Raw genomic sequence first — 16,333 nt, forward strand, 5'->3', positions numbered from 1 at the left:
GGGCCCGACAGAATCCCAGCTAAGCTCCTAAAGGAATTTAAGGATGAACTTGCAGGACCATTATTTTTTCTCTTCAATTCATCGCTGTCATCTGGCTACTTTCCGCAACTATGGAAAATTTCGCACGTCACTCCAATCCACAAGAAAGGATCCCGCTCTAATGCTGAAAACTACCGTGGTGTAGCAATCCAATCCGCGATGCCGAAATTATTTGAACGACTAGTTTACTCACATCTCTATGAGCGCATCATCGAACAGGTCTCGACATCACAACATGGTTTCCTGAAAGGTAAGTCTGTTGTGACGAACCTATGTGAGTTCAGCTTCATGGTTACAGACTATATGTCTAAAGGTTTTCAAGTTGATTGTGTCTATACGGATATGAGCAAGGCATTCGATGTTGTTGGGGTGGATAGCATAATGCGCGCAGTAGGAGACTTTGCTATCAGAGGAATGCTGTTCGAATGGATTAAAACATATCTGTTGAGCAGAATTCAGTATGTGAAAGTTTTCAACAATTCTCGCTTAACTTTTCAAAAGGACCTAAGTAACATTTTTTTCATGATTTAATTTGAATAGCGCAATCAACACAAAAACATGAAAGCTTTTGATTGCAGTCAAAAATTAATTAAAATTAATTAATTCAAAAATTAATTAACTCAAATTAATTCATGAAAAAAATTTTACTTAGGACCTTTTGAAAAGTTAAGCGAGAATTCATCGGCTTCCTTCGAAGTTAATTCCGGAGTACCGCAGGGTAGTCATTTGGGCCCACTACTTTTTGTCATGGTCATGGATCAATTGCCTTCTTTCATGACTAACGCGATAGTGCTTGTCTATGCTGACGACGTAAAACTGTTCATGCCAGTGAAAGTCCTTAATGACTGCATTTTGCTGCAAAAGGATCTTCACAACTTCGAAAGATTTGTAAGCGAAAATGGACTAAGCGTTAATCCAAGCAAATGCTCGGTGATTACTTACACCAGGAGAGTTCAGCCGATATCATTTACGTACAGTTTGGGACATGCAATTCTTCAACGCGTAGATAACGTTCGGGATTTGGGCGTAATAATGGATCAGTCCCTGACATTCAACGACCATATCAATGGAGTCATTAAAGAGTCACTGCAACTTTTTGCGCTTATCCGACGATTTGGCCGTGATCTTACCGATCCTCACGCAATCCTAACAATATATACCGGCCTCGTTAGGACTAAACTGGACTTCGCGAGTGTGGTGTGGCGGCCCCAATACGACGTACACATTCAACGGCTGGAAGCAGTACAGCGGAAGTTAATTTTGTGTATAATATTTAAGCAGGGTAACGGGCTTACAGCCTATAGTCCAATATACCAAACCAAACCAACCAAAGAGGTCCGTGCGACTACGCCCACGCCCACATACTAGCTACCCGCTAGCTTCAAACTTTAACACTAGCAGCCCGCTAGTTCCTCTACCTCGTGACTTGCTACCCGCTAGTACCTCGCCCTCCTGACATCCTCTGGATAAGATTATCCGGGGTAGTGTCCCTCCCACACACCTCAAACATTCCGCTCCTTATTTCGACGAAACGAGGACATACGAATAGTACGTGCTCGGCAGTTTCGTCGACCCCTGGGCAGTCTTTTTTTTTTTTTCCAGTATGTAACTACCGATGGACATCCACACGTCCTGAGGTGGTGACGTCCATACGCCCAGGCCAGCTCACCTTCTCAGTTACCTCAGGGTCGGCTTTGGACCGGGGAAAACCGAGTAACCCTATACTTACCTCCTGCTGTCTATAGCGAACCAGGGAGAGGCCTATAATTGTGTTGGTGATTGGTCATGTACTAGTTATATAAAACAAAATGCATACTCGAGACATCAAATCTATATTCTAAGACAAGGGGGGGGGGGTTACAATGTTCTGTTTCTTACAATGCTTGTTTTTCGTTGGGGCCCATTGTTGCTGGAGGAGAGATCACGTTGTTGGGGGAGAGATGACGGAGACATACCTGGGACCACGTGTCCGATGTTGTGGTACTCGTAGAATGAGCGACGCTTGATGATCTGACGGCAATTCTTGGACTTTACGCGCCGCCGGGCGGCGGATTGGCCACTGTCAATTCGCAGAGATGCGTGCCGTGGCAAACACGGCTATTATTTGCAGGGTTGAAGAATATTCGCTGTACCGTTGACGGTAGGCACAGGAATGTGGGTATCTGGTTGTTTGTTAATCCGGGGGCCACGCGTGGAAGCGACATCGCGTGAGCCGGAACGTCCCGTTGAGGTGGAGTGGACTTTCATGCCGACGCTAACGGCGGTGCAAATCAGAAATCACTGAGCGAACAACACACCAAATTCTCCCTCCAAACTCCACCAACACTTGTTTCCATTCTATCACCCACTTCAACCAATATTTTATTGTCAGGAACTATTGCACAAAACGTGTGGTTGGCTTCCTATACCGGACTTAAGTGCCCGAGCTCAAGCGCACCATCTCTCTTCTTCCCTCCATCATCCTCGACACCTCCCCTCTCCTCCCCTCCATCATCCTGCTCCATTATATAGTCCTCCATTCCTCGGCAAAATGCCAAATTTAGTATTGTCGTACTCTAAGCTGCTCCCCATTCGGTTCAGTTTACATATAACGAGGGGTTCATGATTTTTATAAACTAGATTTAAATTTAATTTTCTTCAGGGGTTCTCAAATACTTCTCTTAACTAATGTTTATGTTTTTTTCATCTATCGGCAATTTATCATAATATAATTTATTTATTTAACTAACTAATTTTATGACCTTTCATTGTTACCGATTCTGTCGGTAACAAGTAGGGTGGGAATCTGCATCCAGACACCGGTGGGCTACCGGCGAACGGGGTTTAGCTATTGCCGACCCGCTAAAACCACCCTGTTCACAGACCCTGAGTCTCCCCGGAACAGCTTTTCGGCATTACTTCTGGGAGGGGTCCGTGCTACTACGCACGCCCACATACTAGCTACCCACTAGCTTCAAATCACAACTAGCTACCCACTAGTTCCTCTACCTCATAACTAACTACCCACTAGTTCCGCTACTACTTAACCAACTACCCGCTGGTACCTCACCCTCGAGACTAGCTACCCACTAGTCGGCGCTATCCGACTGCTGCTCGGCGCGCCAATTGCGCTGCAAGATGCTGGCAATCTGAGTGGTAGCGGCCGAGACCGCGTTCCACTTATCAACCTCTTGACACATCCTCTGGATAAGATTATCCGGAGTAGTGTCCCTCCCGCACACCTCTAGCATTCCGCTTCTAACATCGACGAAACGAGGACATACGAATAGTACGTGCTCGGCAGTTTCGTCGACCCTGGCAGTCCGGGCAGACGGAGAGTCCATATGCCCAAACCTGTGTAGGTACCACCTAAAGCAGCCATGGCCTGACAGGAACTGTGTCAGATGGAAGTGAACTTCCCATGCCTCCTATTAACCCATCTTGATACGCTAGGTATCAGCCGATGGGTCCACCTACCCTTAGAAGAGTTATCCCAGTCCCGTTGCCACTTGATAGTCGAAGTGACTCTAATGGCTTTACGGGCTCCTCTGGTTCCGCGCATGTCGAAACTCTCCTCGTCTTCCCGTATGACTAGTCCGATGGGTAACATACACGCAATCACACAAGCGGCATCCCGTGATACCGTGCGGTAGGCACTTATCACTCTGAGACACGCTAGCCTGTGTACACTCTCCAGCTTCTGCAGGTTACGTTCGACGCTAAGCGCCGAGGCCCAAGCTGGACCGCCGTATCTGAGGATAGATGCTGCAACCCCAGCTAATAACCTGCGTCTGCTGGAGCGCACTCCCGAGCTATTGGACATCATCCTGGATAATGCCGCAATAGCTGTCGAAGCTCTCCTGCAGGCGTAATCTACGTGACTGCCGAAGTTCAGTCTATCGTCGATCAGCACCCCGAGGAGCTTCACCTCCCGCTTGAAATGATCTCACAGTCGCCCACGCGAACCACTGCCTCCTGTACCGACTTACGGTTGTTAACAACAACCAACTCTGTTTTGTGATGAGCTAGCCCAGCTGCCTTGAGCTCATCCATTCCTCTACTACAGCGATCGCGTGGGCCGCCGTAAGTTCCACTTCCTCAATCGACTCTCCGTAAACCTCCAGCGTTATGTCGTCGGCGAAGCCAACGATCTTAACACCTGGGGAACTTCAGTCTTAAAACACTATCGTACATAGTGTTCCATAGCACCAGGCCCAGGATAGATCCCTGAGGGACTCCTGCGGTTTTAGAAGCACTACCCTTCATCGGTCTCGTATAAGAGTACGCGATTCTGGAAATAGCTTTCCAAAATGTTGTACAGGCCCACCGGAATGCCCAACCGGAGTAACGAGAGCGCGATGGCATCCCAGCTTGCGCTGTTGAATGCGTTCTTGACGTCGAGCGTCACTATCGCACAGAATCGAGTTCCCTCCGCTTGCGTTGTATCGCTACTTCCGCAGTTTTCACAACCGAGTTGATAGCATCCACCGTGGACCAACCCTTACGAAACCCAAACTGATTGCTTGACAGGCCGTTCGTACCTTCGGTGTACGGGTAAGCCTGTTGAGGATAATCCTCTCAAGCAACTTCCCTGTGGTGTCCAGTAGGCAGATTGGTCTGTACGCCGATGGGTCACCTGGTGGTTTTCCAGGCTTCGGCAACAGCACCAGCTTCTGTCTCTTCCACCTATCGGGGAAACTGCGCTCGTCCAGGCATCTCTGCATGGCTGTCCTGAACATGTCCGGGTTAGCCATGATCGCTGCCTTCAGAGCGAGGTTTGGAACTCCGTCGGGCCCCGGAGCTTTGTTCGTGTCAAGGGTTCGGGCCACCGCAAGCAACTCTTCGTTCGTCACCGCTGCCACTTCAGCCACTTCAGCACTCGCGTTCTGCGGTGCTGGTTGTGGCCAAGGGCTTGTGGCATGGGACGGGAAGAGAACCTCGATAATGCGATTCAACCTTTCCGGCGACCGTTCGGGAGGCGCCAGCCCCCCTCTGGTCTTCGCCATTACTATCCTGTAGGCATCGCCCCAGGGATTAGCATTGGCGTTCAGGCATAGGTTGTCAAAACACTTCCTCTTACTGCTACTGATGGCCTTGTTAAGGGCCAACTTCGCAGCTTTGAACGTCAAGCGGCGTTCATCCCTCAACTGCTCAGAGCGAGCTCTCTGCATCCTTCGCCTAGCCCTAAGGCAGGTTGACCGAAGGTCTGCGATTGCTGCACTCCACCAGTATGCTGGAGGTCTACCGTTCCTCGGTGGTGCCCTCCTCTGCATACTGGCATCGCATGCACGTGACAGGACAGCTGTCAGTGCGTCCCCTGTAAGACTGTCGGTGTTACCCTCCAGTCCCAGCGCCGCGGTGAATACTTCGCTGTCGAAGCTTTGGGCCTTCCACCCACGGACCTGACGGGATTTCTCAACCTCGACTGCTGCACACCACAGCTGATCACGTAGCGGATGGCTGGGTGGTCGCTGTGGGTGTAGCCTTCGTCGACCCTCCAGTCCCCCGGCTAGGCTGGGGCTACAGAACGTAACGTCAATGAACGACTCCACCCCGTTCCTACGGAACGTGCTGGTTGAGCCGTCATTGACTAACACGACCTCCAACTTTGCTAGAGCCTCTAGCAAAGCTTGACCTCTCTGATTGGTGCAGCGGCTTCCCCACTCCACCGCCCAAGCATTGAAGTCCCCCGCTATGACAACCGGCTTCCGACCTACAAGGTCGGACGATAGCCTATCGACCATCCGGGTGAATTGCTCTATTGGCCACCGTGGTGGGGCATAGCAGCTACAATAGAACACCCCGTTGATCTTAGCTATGGCGACACCTTCGACAGGTGTGTGTACGACCTCTTGGACCGGAAACCGGCCCGTTGTGCAGATCGCCGCCATCTTGGAGTCGTCCGCGACCCAGTTTCCATTATTGACAGGGACACGGTACGGATCTGCAAGAATAGCGACGTCGGTCTGTGACTCAGAGACCGACTGCCACAGCAGCTGCTGGGCAGTAGCACAATGGTTAAGATTCAGCTGTGCTACCCGCACGGCGATTTCTTATTGCCACCACCGAAGGGACAAGTAGGTCCACCCATAACATGGTTACGGGCTTGCTTCCTACTAGCGCAGATAAGGCACCTTGGTGCTTTATCGCAGGCCTGTGCAAAATGTCCCTCCTCTCCACAACGACGACACAGGTTACTTCGATCCGGCCCCTTGCACTCCCATGACTTGTGACCAGATTCGAAGCACCTAAAACACTTTTCGACTAAAGGTGGCTGGAATATGCTTACTGGGCATATTGACCATCCAACCTTCAGTTTCCCGACCGCCAGGACCTTTTTGGCGTCCGCTACCGGTAACTTGAACCAAGCTACCTGTGTGCCAAAAGGTCCACCTCTAAGACGAATAGAAGACCGCTCGACTTCTATATCGCACTGTACCTTTAAAGACGAAATGAGGTCCTCTGCCTCGGTGACTTCATCCAGCTGTTTACACCGGAGGGTCACCTCGGTGCCCAGAGACCTCACTTCCACTCCCTCACCCAGGATCTCCTGGGCCAACCTCTTATAGGCGGTACCGCTCGCCTTTGCTCCACGCTTCAGCACCAAGATCAGTTCGCCTGCCTTGGTGCGTCTGACGCTTCGCACGTCCTCACCCAGTGTCGAAAGTTTTTCGGCACCTCGCATGGTCTTAAGAACGTCGGCGTACCTCTCTTTGTCGGTCTTGACCAACAAGGCTTCGCCTCTGTCCCTAAGTTTCCTTGCGGGGTGAGGACCCTCTCCCCTCCTCTTAGATCTGCTAACGAGCTGCCAGGGATTTTCGGTCCGCTGAGCAGTCGTCGCAGGTTGGCTACCATCACCCTTGGGTTTAGTAGCCTGGGCCGCACCGTTGCCCTTCCCTCGTGGTTTCGCCTGATTGGGTGCCCTCTCTCGACGATCGGGTGCCCTATCGGACTCGACCGTACCGCTGTCCGTAACAGTAAGGCGCCGCTTAACGTTACCGGACCGACCCTCTGACTGCTGCCGGGCGCGTTTGGAGCGCGCCGCAGTCCCTCCCTCGCCGACACTCGGGGTGGTACCAATCACCTCTTGCGTCGAAGCCTTCCCTCCAAGGAAGGAGAAGGGTCCTGCCTCCTTCTCGCTTCCAACCTCCCTCCTGGTGAGCGTGCCATGTTCGCGTTTTACCGCTTGAACCGACTGTCGAAGTACCAGAAGTTTCTGTTTCAGATCCTTGCTGATATTATTTCGACCGCTCGTGAACTCGATGATCTCATCGAGCTGCTTGGCGACTAACCGGATACCGGTTAAAGGCTCGCCTGGTGTGTTGACTGCCTGAGCATCGCTCTGGCTGTCAACCCCTCCCGCTGGGGTAGTGCTGGGCCCGTGCAAACCAGCTACTGCCTCAACACCATTCTCCTCCCTAGTGAGAGGAGACCTCGCTAGACCCCTACTTGCGAAGGGGTCTCCCGTTGCGCCTACGGCGCCCCTACCTCTTGAAACTGGAGTAGATATAGCTCATGGGTCCCCCTTGCAGCTGCCATCGAATCCTACTGAAGTAGTCGCCTCTATGATCTCATGGTTGTCTATGCTTGCAAGCAAGCAGGGAGGCCATGCGTGGGTTGACACTTTCGTGTTCAGAGCCAGATCGGCGGTAGTCAGGGAGTTCATCTGAGCCTACTTCCGTCTGGTCACCAACCAGACAGCAGAATTGGACAGCGTGCCGCAAGGCCCGCCACGGTTTTATGGGACGGAAGGCAGCCTTGCCATTAGCCCACCCGCCGTTTCGAGTCGGTTTCACCCGGCTCTACTAAGGGAGTAGAATGACTCGGCTGTCAGCCCTCGCAATACACAATATAACAATATACAAAACACACAACCTTTAACACGCCTGCCATAACCGTAATTGAGACTTAAATGGCAGCCTAAGTCTCAATGCGCTACCGCGCTCCCTCGTTTGTAGTCCATTTAGCCGCCTAGCCCTTCAACTGCCGTTGATACGCTATCGTTTCCAGCGAGCACCGCGCGGAGGCGAACTACGCTGCCCGCCACCCCTGGGCAGTCTTTTTTTTTTTTTTTTTTTTTTTTTTTTACAAGGGAGAATGCATTTACACACTAACCCAGTACACGTGCATTGTAGTTGCCAAACTACCACACGGAAGTGTACTGGAGTGTCGGACTCGACCATACCGGTAATACCGACTAAACTCCCTTGGGCTCCACCATCGTTTCCCCCAGGAACTACCTCGCAGTACTACTTCTGGGGGACGGCAGTACTAAGCGTACTCACTCATTATCGCTCACACAGGCACTCGTCCCACGCGAGACTGACTTGGGTGCTCGCACCCCATTCACTCCATTTGAGTCTTACTTGGATGCTCTCCCGGACGCTCCGCTGCCATGCCTCGAGGTGTCAATAGCGGTAACTGCCTGGGCCTACAGATATTGCGCTACGACACTCTGCCTCAGCACGAGCAGATCAATCACACCACTGCCGAAGCAGACCATACGCTACCCTGCCGAAGCAGGGACACTCCCCATGCACCACATGTGCACAACTGTAGGTGTGTGGGTACAACCCACTGCTACCCTGCCGCCGAAGCAGCTTCTCCAAAGACCATTCGCTCCATCTGACTCTCCCTCAACGGCGCTCTCTAACACTCCACTGCAATGCCTCGAGGTGTCGATGGGATACCTCGACTCCTGCCTCAGCATGTGCAGTCCATACTCAGACTTCTGCTGCGCTTTGAGGTGACAATAGCGGCGGAGACACGCTATGACACTCCTGCCTCAGCACAACCAGATCACTCACTCCCTGCCGAAGCAGCTCACGCGCTACCCTACCGAAGTAGGTACACTCCACAACTTATTCTAACACTCCACTGCCATGCCTCGAGGTGTCGATAGCGGTATGTGGGGACTAATCAACGATACTACGCTACGACACTCTTACCTTAGCATGTGCAGTCCATACTCAGACTTCTGCTGCGCTTCGAGGTGACCATAGCGGCGGCGACACGCTATGACACTCCTGCCTCAGCACAAACAGATCACTCACTCCCTGCCGAAGCAGCTCACGCATTACCCTACCGAAGTAGGGACACTCCACATGCCAATTGGCACTCCCTCCCTGGGCTTGTGCTTTTGAAGCGGCACACAGTCGCTTTGATAGAGTCCGCTTACGGGCACTTGTGGTTTTTTGGGAGGGATTTTAGCAGAGCCCACTGCTAAATCCCACCACGCCCTAGGCAGTTCTCCCTGACTCGCAGACAGCTGGGGAGGGGTCGTCAAGCCCTTGGACATCATGCTGTTCCTGCTGTCCCTGCTGCCCCCCTGGGCAGTCTGGGCAGACGGGATAGTCCGTATGCCCAAACCTGTGTAGGTACCACCCAAAGCAGCCATGGCCTGACAGGAACTGTGTCAGATGAAAGTGAACTTCTCCATGCTTCCTATTAACCCATCACGATACGCTAGGTATCAGCCGATGGGTCCACCTACCCTTAGAAGAGTTATCCCAGTACTGTTGCCACTTGATAGTCGAGGTGACTCTAATGGTTTTACGGGCTCCTCTGGTTCCGCGAATTTCGAAACTCTCCTCATCTTCCCGTATGACTAGCCCAATGGGTAACATACCCGCGATCACACAAGCCTCGCCTCTGTCTCTCAACTTCTTCGCAGGTCGAGGGGTGTTCGACTTCCGCACCCTACTGACCAGCTGCCAAGGATTTGCATCCCCTTCGGCGGATACCAATGTCTGGCTGGGGCCAGCTTATGGCTCAGTAATTTTTGCCTGTTTAGTGCCTTTCACCTTTTTAGGTACACGCCCTTCAGGCTCCGGTGCACCATCCAGGCGACGTTTACCTTAATGGTAGCGCGTTTGGGTCGCTTCGAGCTTGGCGTTTTCTTACCCTCACTGGCCGTAAGGGTGGTCGCCTCTTTCGCCGCAGTAACACCGCTAGGGGAGGAGAGGGCCTTGGTCTGCGTACCTTTGGCTACCTTCTCTGCTGCCGCTACACGCCTGATATAAGCGTCCTGTTCTTGTCTTGCGACACGAACAGCTTGCCGAAGCACCAACAGGCTCTGCTTAAGCTCCCCCTCTCTAATAGGGGACCTCGCTAGACCCCTTTTGGCAAAGGGGTCCACCACCTCCATCTCCAAAGATTTTTGTCTTTCAAGGCTCATTGCTATATGGGTCCCCCTTGCGGCTGCCGCCGAATCCTACTGGAGTAGTCGCCTTTAGTGATCCCATGGTTATCTATGCCTGCCTTGCGGCAAGCAGGGAGGCCATGCGAGGGTTGACACTTGCGTGTTCAGAGCCAGATCAGCGCAAGTCAGGAAAGGGCATCTGAGCTTACTCCCACCCAGTAGGCAAAACTGGATGGCAGGATTGGGCAGCGTGCTACAAGGCCCGCCACGGTTTTATGGGACGGAAGATAGCCTAGCCATTAGCCCACTCGCCCTTTCGAGTTGGTGTCAACCGGCCCTACTAAGAGAGTAGAATGTCAGACTGCCAGCCCTCGCTTCACAATATTACAATATACCATACACATAGCCATGACGTGCCTGCCAGAACCATAATTGAGACCTTGCTGGCGTCAGCCTCAATGCGCTACCGCGCTCCCTCGTTTGTAGTTCATTTAGTCGCCTAGCCCTTCAACTGCCGTTGATATGCTATCGTTTCCAGCGAGCACCGCGTGGAGGCGAACTACGCTGCCCGCCATCTTGAGATCTCCTAGGATCTTGCATTGATGTAGGACTGTGCGGTTGTCTGTTCTCTTTGCTAAAGGAAGTTTTTAATACTACACGCAAAAAAAGCGTTCATGAATTCGTGAACTAACAAGTTCACGGTGTATTTTTTCGTGAACAACAGCCACGTTTCTGGAACGTTCTGGAAAACGTGACTGGTGTTCCTGAATCCATGAATTAAATCACGGTGTATTTTTGCTGGTTCACGAATTCGGGAACGCTTTTTTGCGTGTACCAGTAGCTATTTTTATTTCCACAGTGCTTCTCAGCGCTATTTGTACCTACTGATCCCGTTACGATCTTTGCTTGGACCCGCGCCTTCGTTTTACGTTGGACCCGTTTGCGGAAGTAAAATTCCGACAAGCGGTAATCCTGCAAGGACACCGTTCTGAAAAAAAAAACTCTTAGAAGGTCACGTCTCCACGCTCTCCACGCATGAACTGAATGAGTATTACGATATTCAATTTCAATATGCATTTTTTCTTATTAACTTCCAATGAACATGATAGCACCGCTCAAATGTTGACCGGTTTGGCTGAAATTTTGTCCAGAGTATGGGGTCGTACACTTATTACGCAAGCAAATTCCCCCATGGGTTCCCCCCATGAAAGATATCTTTCATAAACATATTTGAGGGGGTCAAATGCAAAGGGGTTAAAGTGACATAAACTTAGTTTTGTGAGTTTTGGGTGCAAAGTTTTTCAATATTTTTTTTGTTCCATCTTCTTCTTTTTCATTGGCATTACATCCCCCACTGGGATATTGCCGCCTCGCAGCTTAGTGTTCATTAAGCACTTCCTAAGTTATTAATTGCAAGGTTTCTAAGCCAAGTGATCACTTCTGCATTCGTATATCATGAGGCTAACACTATAATACTTTTATGCACAGGAAAAAATTTCCAATCTGGAACACAAATATAAATTGTATAAAACTTCAAAAATTTACTAATTTTCTATGAATTTTCACATTTATTATAAACATCGTAGAAATTATATCAGCATATTGTCGCAAAGCATTACAACCAAAGCATTTTTTGCTGTAGTCAACTCAATTTTGACCAAAATTTCATTTACAGCCCTCTGCTTCTAACCCCCTCATTTTTTAGCCTTTCTCGAACAACAACATTTCACTCCAAAATCAAACTTTTTATAGAATTCTCAGAAAACCATGATGTTATAAACCAATCGACTCAGCTCTTCGAGCTGAACAAATGTCTGTCTGTCCGTGTGTATGTGTGTGAGTGCAAACGAAAACAGAAAAAACATTAGGCACTTTTTCATATATTAATTCTTGATCGATTTTCTCGCAACAAGTTGCAAGTTGCAAAGCCTTGTTGATCACTATTAAATTAGATAACGATAAACCATTCCGTTTAAAAGTTATTAAGAAAATGGAATCGATCTATATAAGCGCCATATAAGGTTGGTGTCTTGGCTAAATGCGAGAAAGGCAGTATCACCACTCGGTGAATTAAGTTGGGTTTTTGCCTTTCTCGTACAACTAAGTTGTACCGAAAGGCTCCGAATACGAACTTTTTATAGAAGCCTCTGAGACCCATAGTATTATATACCAATCGACTCAGCTCGACGAGCTGAGCACATGTCTGTCTGTCCGTGTGTATGTATGTGTGTATGTGTGTGTGTGTGTGCACAAAAGCTATAAAAAAACATTAGACAACTTTTCGTACAGAAATCCTTAACCGATTTTCTCGCAACAAGTTTCATTCGACATGGGACAAAGCCTTGTTGATCACTATTGAATTTTATAACGATCGGTCATTGCGTTTAAAAGTTATGAAGAAAATGGTACATCGGACCATATAAACCCCATATAAGGTTGGTGTCTTAACTAAATGCGAGAAAGGCACCACCAACGCTAGGTGTATTAATCTAGGTTTTTATTTATACGATGCGTAAGACCCCCCTTGCCCTCTAGGTACTTACTTAATATGTGTACGGTCCCTATCAATGCATTAATAGAACGGAATAAGAATTTGAAATAATTTTTTTTCAAAAGTAATGTGAACCATCCTAGTTCTTATTCAGTTTAGTATAATTCTAAGCTAAACATTCATTCACTCCAAGAAAACAAAAAGATTTTTTTTAAATATTAAATGCTATGTTACAAATAAAACACAATAATTTTAAGCATTTTGCAACTAAAGAGAAAATAATTCTTGAACCGCAAATTTAGTATAGTAGAACGATTTTGTTAACTAATTTGTAGTAACTAAAGTGTATAATGATTTTGAATAAAAGAAATATTAATAATTCCAGCTTTTCGATGACGCTCGTTGACACATTGGACACCCTTGTAATTCTTGGCGATTTGGAGGAATTTGAGCGAGCGGTAAAACTGGTTATTAAGGACGTAAAATTTGACAACGACATCGTCGTGTCCGTGTTTGAAACCAACATCAGAATGGTTGGGTGAGTGTCTGTCAATAATGACTGTTGCATTTTTCATCATATTTCATACATACAATGTTCCTATTGCAGCGGTCTATTGTCGGCACATATCTTGGCAGAATATGTTCAAAAGCAAGCTGACGTAATGCTGTGGTACCGTGGTGAGCTGCTCGAAATGGCAAAGGATCTGGGCTATCGATTACTGCCAGCGTTCAACACATCGACTGGAATTCCACACGCAAGGGTAACCATCATCAGCTGACCTTAATGTTCAATAATAAAGCTTATTACAATGTTCTTCTGAAGGTCAATCTAAAACATGGAATGAAAGTGGAAAGTTTGCGTCACTCTCGAGAAACATGCACGGCGTGTGCTGGTACGATTCTGCTGGAATTTGCCGCCCTGTCTAGGTTGAGTGGCGAACCCATTTTTGAGGCCAAAGCTCACGCAGCTATGGATGCCCTATGGAAAATGCGTCATCGGAGCTCTGACCTGATGGGAACGGTTTTAAATGTCCATTCCGGGGACTGGATCCGGCGCGAATCGGGTGTCGGTGCCGGTATAGATTCCTACTACGAGTACTGCCTTAAGTCTTACATTCTGCTGGGTGATGAGCGCTACTTGGCGCGCTTTAACCGGCACTACAATGCCATTATGAAGTACATCAGCCAGGGTCCGATGCTCTTGGATGTGCAGATGCATCGCCCGCACACCAAAACGAGAAACTTCATGGATGCTCTGCTGGCCTTCTGGCCGGGATTGCAGGTGCTGTCCGGTGATTTGAAACCAGCCGTGCAGACACACGAAATGTTGTACCAAGTGATGCAAATGCACACCTTCATTCCCGAAGCATTTACCTACGACTTCCAGGTATGTAGATCGGATATGTTGATTGAACTAGAACTTGAGTCTCTACACTTTACTTGAAGGTCCACTGGGGACAACACCACCTACGACCGGAGTTTATTGAATCCACATATTTCCTATACCGCGCAACTGGAGATCATTATTATCTACAGGTAGTGCAGCGAATTAAGTTATTTGTTGTGTTTAGATTATTCTAATTAATGTAATCTATCATTATTATGAAACTTTCAATACAGGTCGGTAAGAAGGCGCTAAAAGCGCTGCAGAAACACGCCAAAGTTCCTTGCGGGTATGCCGCAGTCAATGACGTTCGTACGGGTAAGCACGAGGACCGAATGGATTCCTATGTGCTGTCGGAGACATTTAAATATTTGTACCTGCTGTTTTCCGATCCTTCCGATTTGTTGCTAAATATCGAAAACTTCATCTTCACAACCGAGGCCCATCTACTGCCACTGACGTTGGGTCAACTGGGCAATCATACTTTCAGTGAGTGTCTCCATTACCTACTCGCCACGATTAGGTATTTAATCAATATTTTCCATTCACAGACATCAAAGAACACGAAGAGGGCAACATGCTCGACTTTATGCGGTCCTGCCCGAGTCCGAACAAGTTATTTCCTGAAACGGTTAGACGTCCCCTTAGAGACCTGGTTACGGGAGTCTGCCCGCGCATATCGAGTGCCAAAAGACTTAGAGCGGCTGACTTTCAGGCAAGCAATGCAGATCATCTACGGACAGTTTATGACATGGGTATTACGATGGTTTCTCTAGGCGAGGGAAAGGTGCAGCTGCTTCATAGTTTCTACAATGTAAGGTTTTTTAAAATGTTTTTTTAAAATAAATTTATGCTTAGGTTTATGTTTTTGAATATACATTTACAGGCCAAGTCACCCGAGGATGCAGAGCGTGGGCTAATATTCATGCAGGAAATGGTGGAACTCTCCAAGTCCAACGCGATTCCGAAAACGCAATTACAAGAGGTATCATTCCAGCGCGGAGGCGAGGAGCTACAGGTGCTAAAGGCGGGTCCGAGCCATTTTGGTCCGGAACTGACGGGGGACATGTCACTTTCTCAAAGAGCGGTCTTTGCTACTCCGTCCAAAGTTTGCAATAGTGAGTATTTTCTTTATTTTCTCAGGATGAAGTTGGCGTAGCATTGAGTAAGATTCAAAAAGTATGAGAATCATTTTAAAACACACAGTCAAAGTTCTAGCATTGATCGACAACCATGACTGAACTGAGTGTTTCATTAGAATAAGTGCGCTTTCGCAACGAATCAACTGAACAACTGACTGGTATTGGTTAAGTATTCTCAGTGTGCAAGTTTCAGTGACTCAAACGTAAAATAATCAATAACGAACGGTGCCGGCGTTTCTCAATTGGAATTAGCCATGGGTTCGATTCCCAGCCCCTCCCTGCACCAAACCCTCGTCAGTCGCTAGAAGCGCAGTCTGTATGGTGGCGTTTTAGGGATGAAGATTGACAAAACTGTTCTTCTCGGAGGAAATCCTCCAACGTACTTCGATTAATGGCAACCGAACAAAGCAACCATCACTGGATTTGTCATATGTACAAATGGACACAATGTACTCATGAAGAGAAGAACTGGCAATGACAATGATAATGAATTATGGACATCTAAAAATAGATTCTGTGTGGATTCTCTCAGCCATCGCATGCTGAGTCGTTCACAGCAGCAAACCACCCAATGCCTTGAACATGGCCAGAGCTCGAAAATACCGGTTGGTTAACTACTACTGAAATCTTATAGATTCACAATATGCTCTCCGGCGGGATGTTTTGTTGGAGAGATACTAATTCCAAGAACAACTGTTCAGAAAACTGATCATCTACATTACCATCTGGGCGCTTTATCATGAGTTTCAACGAATCGACTGCATTCAGCTTTGCTCTTTTCTCGTTGTTCGATGCAGGAGAAATGGCGGTCCTTTTTATCGACTCTTCTAACGAGGTAGTGGATGAGCCTTCCGAGCGTTTCTCATCTTGAGAAGATAGCAGTAAGTCTTCATCCATGTTCTATATAAGTTAAAAAAATATATATATCGAGTAATTTTGAAAGTTGGCATGAAAATGCAACGAAATTCAACTTACATGATATTATTCAACGGATATTTCGTCCGATTCATTTAGGGAACTTGTGGTGCGTAAGGACGGTAAGCTACAACTGTTTCAGTATTGCAGATATTCACTATTTGTTCATTACAGTAACACGATTTGACTGTGAAGTATGTTTGAAGTACACATGTGTGTGATATAATATACACTACTACTGA

The 16,333-nt window shown here is 48.2% G+C and overlaps 1 protein-coding gene across 1 annotated transcript in view; it reads left to right on the forward strand.

The window, feature by feature from the left end:
• The window catches only part of LOC134211981 (ER degradation-enhancing alpha-mannosidase-like protein 3), a 46,811-nt gene that overhangs the window by 10,724 nt on the left and 19,754 nt on the right, over positions 1–16,333 (forward strand). Inside the window, exons 3-9 of the mRNA XM_062689419.1 lie at positions 13,036–13,188; positions 13,258–13,411; positions 13,474–14,037; positions 14,097–14,186; positions 14,271–14,523; positions 14,586–14,848; positions 14,921–15,152. Of these exons, the coding sequence (XP_062545403.1) occupies positions 13,036–13,188; positions 13,258–13,411; positions 13,474–14,037; positions 14,097–14,186; positions 14,271–14,523; positions 14,586–14,848; positions 14,921–15,152 (1,709 nt within the window). The remainder of the gene's footprint in view (positions 1–13,035; positions 13,189–13,257; positions 13,412–13,473; positions 14,038–14,096; positions 14,187–14,270; positions 14,524–14,585; positions 14,849–14,920; positions 15,153–16,333) is intronic.

Source organism: Armigeres subalbatus, chromosome 2, assembly GCF_024139115.2.
Source record: "Armigeres subalbatus isolate Guangzhou_Male chromosome 2, GZ_Asu_2, whole genome shotgun sequence".
NCBI classification, from domain to species: Eukaryota; Metazoa; Arthropoda; class Insecta; order Diptera; family Culicidae; genus Armigeres; species Armigeres subalbatus.